Raw genomic sequence first — 10,000 nt, 5'->3', positions numbered from 1 at the left:
CGAGACGATTCGAGCCAACACAGCCCCTTCTCTACTGGATTTTAATCTGGGGTGTACTCACTTTTGTGAGTACATGTTCAAACATTAATGGCTGTATTTTGTTTTTTTCTGAGTGAACAAGAAATTCAAGTGGTTAAATATGTTGTTAAAAGGTCACTAATCATTGTGTCAAAGTGAAATTTCTGTAGTGCTTTCCTATGAAAAGATATACTCAAAAATCTGCAAAAACTGTGAGGGGTGTATTCACTTTCGTGATATACTGTAGCTCATTACCATAATGTGAGCTTGACTTTAATCGCTGACATTCGCTCAGGTCGTTTCGCTCCCAGCGAATTTGTTGTGGTCGCTTTATTCGACGACCGTCCATAGAGAAATAATGACTTCCATCTCACAGGTAGCATAGGTCACTCTTGGTACACATAGCTTAAGAAGAAAAAAAAAAACCGTATCAACAATGTTTCCCTGCTAGTATTGATCTGCCAGTGTGTGATTGGCTGTGCCTTGTGTCGTTCAACAGATGTGACCAATGAGAACCTGTTCTGCATCCACCAGAGCAGCACGACCCCGCCCCACTACCAGCTCATCTACCAGGGACATGTCTACAGCCTGCCCAAGGTACACACTTACTCCTCTCTCAATATCTCTCTATCCCTCTCTCTCTCTATCCCTCTCTCTCTCTATCCCTCTATTCCACTCTCTCGATCACTCACGTCTAGAGCCTGCCCAAGGTACACACTTACTCCTCTATCAATATCTCTCTATCCCTCTCTCTATCCCTCTCTCTATCCCTCTCTCTCTATCCCTCTATCCCACTCTCTCTATCACTCATGTCTGCAGCCTGCCCAAGGTAGACCCTTACTTCTCTCTCTCTCTCTCTCTCTCTCTCTCTCTCTCTCTCTCTCTCTCTCTCTCTCTCTCTCTCTCTCTCTCTCTCTCATGTCTGCAGCCTCCCCAAGGCAGCTACGTAGTCCTCTATCACTCTTCCTCTATATCCCTCGCTCTTTATCATTCTCTATCCCTATCCCCCTCTATCCCTCTCTCTATCACCCTCCTCCACACGTCTGCAGCCTGCCCAAGGTAGACACTTAGTCCTCTATCTCTTTCCCCCTCTATCCCTCTCCCCCTCTCCCCCTCTCTCTATCACCCTCCTCCACACGTCTGCAGCCTGCCCAAGGTAGACACTTAGTCTCTCTATCTCTCTCTCCCCCTCTCTCTCTCTATCCCTCTCTCTCACCCTATTCCATACGTCTACAGCCTGCCCAAGGTACACACTTACTCCTCTATCTCTCTCCTTCTCTCTCTATCTCTCTCTCTCTCATCACTCTCTTCCTCTAATGTCTACAGCCCAAGGTCGACTCTTACTCCTTTATCTCTCTCTATCTCTCTCCATCTCTCCCCCTCTCTCTATCACCCTCCTCCACACGTCTACAGCCTGCCCAAGGTAGACACTTACTCTTTTCTCTCTCTTTCTGTATCACTCTCTCTCTATCCCCCTCTCATCTCTCTCACTCTATCCCCCTCTCACCAGCCTGCCCAAGGTAGTGACTTACTCCTCCATCAATCAATCTCTCTCTCTCTCTCTCTCGTTCTCTCTCGCCTCTAATCTCTCCTCAATCTCTCTTTCACCCACTTGAGTTCTCTCCATCCTCTCACCTCTGTCAGCGTTTCGCTTCCTCTTTCTCTCACGCGCTTCACTCTTGTCTTCCTCTTTATGGGGGCTGGCTGTCTTTCTTCTGAACTTTACCAGCTAATGCTTCCCCTTTATCTTCCTAGGAATTAGGCTTGGGCGATGTCCCCCTAATTGACAGCTGACAATGTTTACAGTGAGACGATGCGATGGACGATGACATCGTCTTGGGGGGGGGGGGGGGGGTAGTTCTGGCGGTGAAGCCATGAAGACGTGGGCGGACATGGAACCGCTTGCTCACACTCTTGAGTGGCTGCTTCACAAGACATCTCCACCGCGAATAGCGATTAAACATTCTGAGGTGAACCGTTAAACATGAAATGTTAAACGGTCGCAATTGCCGAACGTGTTGCTTATCGTCATGTACCGGAGGAGCCAGCTAGGTAATGCGTAAAGACTCCCCTTTGTAGTCAACAACTTAGGTCACAGAAATAAATGAACGATATCACTCAGGCCTACTTACATACATCTGCAGCAAACAATAGGCTAGTCGGGCTTAGTTCACAAGTTTTTTTTTTTAAATTCCATTGTGTTTTTTTTTCGTAGTTATATAATTCACTCTGCTTGGGGCTTGTGTTCACAACTTGTCTTGAAAACCGCTGCTACTACTACGGATTTTACGGTAATGTGTCAGCTAAATTTGATGTCAAGTACCGTAATGATTACTATAGCAGCGGCTTCAAAAATACACAAGTACAAGATTCCTTGGCATCACGATGGTTTGCGTCCATCGTGATGCCAGCTGTCCATCGCCGATGGACGATGATATCGTCTATCGGCACAACCCTACTAGGAATCCCTCTCTCTCCCTGTCTCTTGCTCTCTCTCTCCCTCTCTCTTGCTCTCTCTCCCCCTGTCTCTTGCTCTCTCTCTCCCTCTCTCTTGCTCTCTCTCTCCCTCTCTCTTGCTCTCTTGCTTACCTCACTTTCTCTCCCTTATTTCTACCTCTTCTCTCTGTGTCTCTCTCTCTCTACCACCACCCCCCTCTCTCTAACAAACTGTGTGTGTGTGTGTGTGTGTGTGTGTGTGTGTGTGTGTGTGTGTGTGTGTGTGTGTGTGTGTGTGTGTGTGTGTGTGTGTGTGTGTGTGTGTGTGTGTGTGTGTGTGTGTGTGTGTTCCTCAGGGTCGTAATAATCTGTTCCACACAGTGCTGATGTTTCTCTTCATCATCAAGACCAAGGAGTCGGGAATGCTGGGGTAACGCACACACACACACACGCTCACGCATACACAGACCTGCATACACACACAGAGACATACCATACCCCCAAACTGGTCGCTTTTTGGCGACAATCGCCTTTTTCGTTGCTGAGACTGTCAGCTTTTTTTCTTTGACGAGTTTTCGGGTCTGCATACACAGATACGGTGATGATTCTGTTCGATCAGACTTGAGCCTTGATAATATCGTATTAACATTGTTCTGTGTGATGGGCTATTGGTCACAAACACAGTTTATTATTATTATGTCATGAATTGATACTACTACTACTATTAATAATAATAATGGTGTCGTCGTTCTGTTGTATAAGCCAAGCCATTGGTCTAACACAGCTTTTTATTATGTCATGAATTGATACTACTACTACTATTAATAATAATAATAATAATAATAATAATGATAATGTTGTTCTGTCTTGTGAGTCTAACAGCATCCTCTGTCCCCTACAGGAGGGTAAATCTGGGCCTGTCAGGAGTCAACGTCCTCTGGATCTTTGGAGATTGAACACATCCCCCTCTTCTCCTATCCTCCTCCTCCTTCTCTCTCCTCCTCCTCTGGATCTTTGGAGACTGAACACATTCCCCTCTTCTCCTATACTCCTCCTCCTCCTCCTCCTTCTCTCTCCTCCTCCTTTGGATCTTTGGAAATTGAACACATCCCCCTCTTCTCCTATACTCCCCTGTAGTCCTCCTCTCCCCTCCCGTTTTGTCCTTCTCTCCTTCTCCTCTAATTCCTCTCTCTCCTCTACCCTCCTCCTCTTCTCTTTCTCCTCCTCTCCTACTCTTCCTGATCTCTCCTCTACCTGCCCCTAAAAGCACATCAGACCCACATGGACACTCCTCCTTCTGCTCTCCTCCTCATCCTCCTCTCATCCTTGTCTCTCCTCTTCTTCTCCGCCTGTCCTCCTCATCCTTGTCTCTCCTCCTCCTCTCATCCTTATCTCCTGCCGCTGAAGGCCTCTTTTTGCCATCCTTCTCCCTCCTGTCTCTGAAAGCACATCCCGTATAATATATGGACACTCATCAGACAGCCTTCCTCCTTCTGTTCAACACACACACACACACACACACACACACACACACACACACACACACACACACACACACACACACACACACACACACACACACACACACACACACACACACACACACACACACACACACACACACATAGAGGACTATAACTGCTGTGTTTAGACCAGACACTGGTGTTTGGCTTTATTGAATGTGGATGTGAAGGCTCCAGCCCTGTCTGGCCATGTTGTGCCTGGCCAACAGTCTCTTTTTTTAAATAGACTTTTCTTTTCCATTTTGCTTTCTTTTTCCTTCTTCTTCTACATTTGGTGCTTAGCATATTGACAAGTCTGTGTACATAGTGAACAAGAGGTATGTGTGCCTGTGTGTGTATGTTTGGAAGTAGCCCCCTCAGGGGTGTGAATGTATATACGTGTGACTTTTTAAAAATGTTTGCGTTTGAGCTTGATCTTGTGTAGTCTTCTTTTTCGGGGTGTTGCACAGTAACAGGCATGTGGTTTTGGATACAGCTAAACACATGATGGAGGTTATTTAGGGCAGTGGTTCTTAACTGGAATAGTTTCGGGACCCACAATTTTCCACGGACATTACGTTGTGACCCAATTTTTTGTTATGCTGCCCGGAATTGGTTATCAAACACAAAATCATGAATTTGATAGCGTACGTACAGAATATAGCCTACGTGTTCACATACACTCAGACGCACTAAAACACAACAAAACGCACTTAAATACATAAAACGCAGAGGATGCACAGACAGGTGAGACACAGGGTCAGCAGCAGAGCCCCACATAGCGTACGTACAGGACGTTTTGCATCAGCATTTTGCATTTTATTCTGACATACATGTCTATCAACTAGTGCAGTGTTTCTCAAAGTGTGGTCCGGGGACCAGTGACAGAGCTCAGGTGGTCCTCGAGAGGATTTCTATTTTACCAAGACAAGCTAGCAGTAGGCTGTATTTGTAACATTATTACAAAGCTAAACATAGCTCATTTTCATCGCAATAAGCCAGGCTTGTAAATGTGAATAAGAAGTAAGTAATCTGCATCAAAATTAGCACCTGTCAACTGTCAATTCAGTAGACAGGTGGTCCGTGAACATTTTTGGGGGGACAAAGTAGTCCTCGATCTGAAAAAGTTTGAGAAACACTGAGCTAGTGGAAAGGAGGATTAACAATGACATTACTGCATCTTATCTCTATTTTGGGACCGGCAATAAAAAGGGGAATACTTCTTACACCACAGCACCGCGACCCACCCAGGACCCCTCCGCGACCCACTTTTAGGTACCGACCCACCAGTTAAGAAATACCTATTTGGCCTATTAACAGACCTAAGGCATGGCAATTGGCTATTGCTGAGCTTGAGTCGGTACCGTAATGTCTAGCAGCAGTTCTGTAAACCTGCTGCTTGCCTATGGGGTACCCAAGTCACACCCCTTTACCTCCAGTCCTGAAGCTGGGGCCTGAACTCGCTAAAAAACTTTGAATGCGGTGTGTGTATGTGGAAAATGTGTGATCTAGGTTTGATCAGTCCATTACAGCCCAGTCTTTTTTTTTTTTAAACTTCCTAGGCCCCATGAGCTGTCCGGAAGGGGAAGAGACTTGGGCACCTCATGGTCCATCACAGGGGTGGGGAACCTATGGCCCACAAACCCGTGAGGCTATCTTAGCCAGCCCCCAATATAATTTGAATGTTATACAGTTTCACAAGAAATGTTTTGTGAAACAATTGTAGAAATTACATTGGCAATACAATTAAGTTATATTTTCAGGGGACCTAGTGAAGGAGTGGTCACCTTCAATATAGGCCTAAAGTGCAGGGGGAAATCCTGTTTTTTTTTTTTTTCATAGTATGGCCTCTTGGAGGACTTAAATAAAATTTGAAATGACCCCTCGAATGAAAAATGAAAAAGGTTCCCCACCCCTGAGCTATCATGAAGCACATGCTTGGGGTTGCCTGTTACGAAACTGAGACGTGGCTTTGCCTTCAGTGACAACGCATGTGCACAGCAAATAAAAATAGCAGAGGTGCTTTTTTTTTTGTTTTGTTGTTTTTTTTTTTGGGGGGGGGGGGGGGGGGGGGGGGGGGTTGGTGGTGAATGTCTTGAAGCCAAATCTCTGGGCTGTAGGTCAACTGTACTTACGACCTGCGTACTGTTTGCTAAGAGCATGGGGGTATTTTTTTTACATGAGAATGATGTTCTGGAAGAAAACGGACAAAATGTGTGGCCCTGTTGCTACTTACTGCTGTTTTCACCAAACGGGTTTGTCTGTGCCCCTTAGACATACTTGATGCATGTCTGTGTGAGGTGCGTGCGTGTGTGCGTGTGTGTGTGTGTGTGTGTGTGTGTGAGTGTGTGTGATGTCCGTCCGCCCATGCATGTGGGGCGTGCGTGTGTGTGACATCAGTGCGTATGAGAGAGAGGTCCATGAGGAAGAGAGCTCCATGGCCTATTCCCCAAAGCTGACTTGCCCATGCATGTAGGGCGTGCGTGTGCGTGTGTGCGTGTGCGTGTGCGTGTGCGTGTGCGTGTGTGTGTGTGTGTGTGTGATGTCCGACCGTGCAAGCGAGAGAGAGCTCCATGGCCTATTCCCCAAAGCTGACTTGCCAGTGTCCCCTAAAGCTTCTCTATTCTGTGGCCGTTTTGAGTACTGAGGCCGAGAGCGCATGTTGGATTAAGCTGCCTGTCTTGAGCTGTCTCTACCATTTACGAGTCACCTCCAGCAAACCTCATTCTGTGTGTGTCGTGTGTGTGACTGAAATGCTGCTTCTCTGAAGTGGCCGATCAGAGGTCTGAGCTGAGCTATTAAAGAGGTGTGTGTGTGAGTGTGACAGAGAGACCATGGTCGTTTTGTATTGATTTCATATTGTAAATAGTCATTGAATAAAAAAAGACATTTCATAGCAGTGTCATCTCTCTGAGTCTTCTGTTGCTGTTCTGTGTCATTGAACTATACTGTGTGTATAAATCATCTAACTTCAGAGGTGGGGGTGCAATGTGCAAATTCATTGTGGACCATTGTGGACCATTGCGTGCCACTGCTTTATAAAAGTCCCATAACTGCTATGCTTTTATCAGTAGCCCCATAGTGCACGCCATACCACCAGTGGCATACTGAGTGTAAATGAAAGCTTAATTACCATAGTAGACTACTACTCTACTATGACATAACATACAGTCTTCAGTAATGTACTATGACTCTGACATTGCCCGTCATTTCTTGTAACAGCAAATTTATAACTGTTTGAACAGGTTAAGAGAAAACTTGAATAGCCTACTAGTTTTGGCCCCCATGCTTGCTGTTTACATACAAGTACTGATTGTCACAGTAAGCCTGCTGCTTCTCTGGAAGACAGGAAATGTACATGTGTGACGAACTCGCCTCCGTCACCCACAGATACCAATGTGGTCATAAACTCTCTACACACTGCGGTGCAAATAAACACCCCACATCAAGCAGTTAGTGCTCCTTTGCAGAACGCAAATTTAATTTGGTGTTCACACCAGTGTTGAAAACAAGAATTGAAAGCCTAGATTACATATGGTTCTGAAATAAACTGAAACAAAAGAAGAAAACATGCATGGCCATGATGACCTCTGTAAAAATATGGAATGGCAAATGCTGTGCATGCTTTGCATCAGTGGGAATACGCTTTAACATCTGAGCAGATAGCTTATTTTCATTTCATTACATAGGCCTAAAGTTTACTTCAGGATCAAATATCTCACACTGAACGATGGAAACAAAGTAATAAATGTCAAGTTTTTTTAAAATCAAAACTCAGTTTCCTCCAAACTGAACTTGTTTCACAAATAATCTTTTCTTTGATGTTGTGTGTCAATTATCACGTGTGTGTGTGTGTGTGTGTGTGTGTGTGTGTGTGTGTGTGTGTGTGTGTGTGTGTGTGTGTGTGTGTGTGTGTGTGTGTCAGTCTGCCTGGTGTATCCTGATGCTGGAGTATTCTGTGTTCTCCTCCTCTGTGTTGATGTGTGTGTGTGTGAGTGCAAGTGGGCCTGTGTGTGTGTGTGTGTCAGTCTGCCTGGTGTATCCTGATGCTGGAGTATTCTGTGTTCTCCTCTCCAGTGTTGCTGTGTCTGCTGGCTGCTGCTGCTCCTGGTGTGTGGACCACTGTGGAGTACGTCACTTCCTGTTGGGGATAGAGAACAACATAGGAGTCAATATGTAATGTACCTAATACAAATAATTACAATGATATCCTTGTGTTTTGTATAGTGCTTTTCAGGTTACTCCAATATGTTTAGAGGGTTCTAATACAGATGAGTTAACACACACACACACACACACACACACACACACACACACACACACACACACACACACACACACACACACACACACACACACACACACACACACACACACACACACACACACACGTGAGACATGGCCAGTGTAGATGACTCACATCATTTCCTGGTACTGGTCCTGAGTAGTCAGATCTTCCTCCGCTCCCCCTGTCTATAGAATACAACAGAATAGAGTAGAATAGAATAGAACAGAATAGAACAAAATAGGATAGAATAGAATGCAGTTGAATAGAGTAGAATAGAATAGAACAGAACAGAATATAATAGAATAGGATAGAATAGAATAGAACACCAATAGGCCTACATTCATTCCATTGCTCAAAACAAGCAAACATAGATCATTGCAAATCCCCCCACAACCACCCTTCATATACAGGTACAAGTCAGGCACCAGTTCCAGATCCTTGATACTATCACGGCACACATGGGGAGACGTCATTCAGGTCTCATCCTTATTATTTGGACAGAGAGCTGAATGTGTGATATGATGTTGGATGGTAATGGTCTTAGGAAGTACTGGATTGAATATGTGAATACTAAGCACAAGTACTGCAGGCCTTTACAGTGAGTGCGTTTAAATGCAGTTCACTATCCCGAATATGAGGCATATCCCGGTTATGATCATATTGGGGATAAGGTGTTTATATGCGCACAGAACGTTACACCCCAGTCTACATTCTTGGCCGTTATAGAATTCTCTTCAAATGCGTGTAGCCTGGATACCAGCAACAGCGTTCCATGGAAAGCCCCTGTATTCGGGATAAGGTGTATACATGCGTCAATATCCCGGTTTATTTTGAAATACTCCACCTAGCATATCTCGATTTCTTAAAATCCCAAATAAGGGTTTATCCAGGATACTGAAGTGTTTATATGCGCAAACGCAAATTCGGGATACTTAATATCCCGATCATATTCGGGATACTGAACTGCATGTATACGCACTCATTATGTATGCCACGCCTTATTATGGACATCACATACAGGTGAATATTGTACAAACTGTACATAAATGGGTTGTAGTGTGTGTGTGTGTGTGTGTGTGTGTGTGTGTGTGTGTGTGTGTGTGTGTGTGTGTGTGTGTGTGTGTGTGTGTGTGTGTGTGTGTGTGTGTGTTCATTACTTCTTCGTCTCCAGGAAAAGACGCCAATTCCCAGCACCATCAGTAGGATGAGGAAGCTGATGATGAAGATACTCCACACCGGCACGCTGGCACTGGAGTCTGGAGGAATGGAGTCGGCCTCCTCTCCTTACAAATAAACAACAAAACAGTGAGTCAGACTGATGATTAAACACAGGCATGCTGTTCATTACTCCACGCTGGCACTGGAGTCTGGAGGAATGGAGTCGGCCTCATCTCCATATTAATAAACAACAAAACAGTGAGTTTTAAGAATGTGAGAATGTGTGTGAGTTTTAAGAATTTTCGGTAACACTTTACAATAACGTCCTATTCACAGCTTTATAAAGACTTTGCAAATAATTATCAATTATCATTATCAACAAAACATTTACAACATGTTTGTAAATGAGCAAGACATATTTTCTTAACAGAGCAGACACAGAACAGCCGCACTGGTCCTGAAAGTTTCTCCTCCAAAGAAGGCTTGAAACCACATAAAACTCACACAGTACAAGTCGATTCCCACTCCACTGTGCAGTCATAGTTTGGTTATTACTCATGTACAAACATTTGTAAATGCTTTGTTAAATGTTAATGTT

General features: G+C 44.7%; 1 protein-coding gene across 1 annotated transcript in view; it reads left to right on the top strand.

Annotated features, from left to right (window-relative positions):
• Positions 1-3,997, top strand: part of tmem209 (transmembrane protein 209) — a 16,939-nt gene extending 12,942 nt beyond the window's left edge. Inside the window, exons 13-15 of the mRNA XM_063218064.1 lie at positions 518-615; positions 2,811-2,884; positions 3,356-3,997. Of these exons, the coding sequence (XP_063074134.1) occupies positions 518-615; positions 2,811-2,884; positions 3,356-3,410 (227 nt within the window). The 3' untranslated portion in view covers positions 3,411-3,997. The remainder of the gene's footprint in view (positions 1-517; positions 616-2,810; positions 2,885-3,355) is intronic.
• Positions 3,998-10,000: the final 6,003 nt, after the last annotated feature.

The sequence above is a fragment of the Engraulis encrasicolus genome, chromosome 15, assembly GCF_034702125.1.
Source record: "Engraulis encrasicolus isolate BLACKSEA-1 chromosome 15, IST_EnEncr_1.0, whole genome shotgun sequence".
In the NCBI taxonomy this organism is placed as follows: domain Eukaryota; kingdom Metazoa; phylum Chordata; class Actinopteri; order Clupeiformes; family Engraulidae; genus Engraulis; species Engraulis encrasicolus.
The sequence above is the reverse complement of the archived record's forward strand: the minus strand, read 5'-3'. Positions and strand labels throughout refer to the sequence as shown.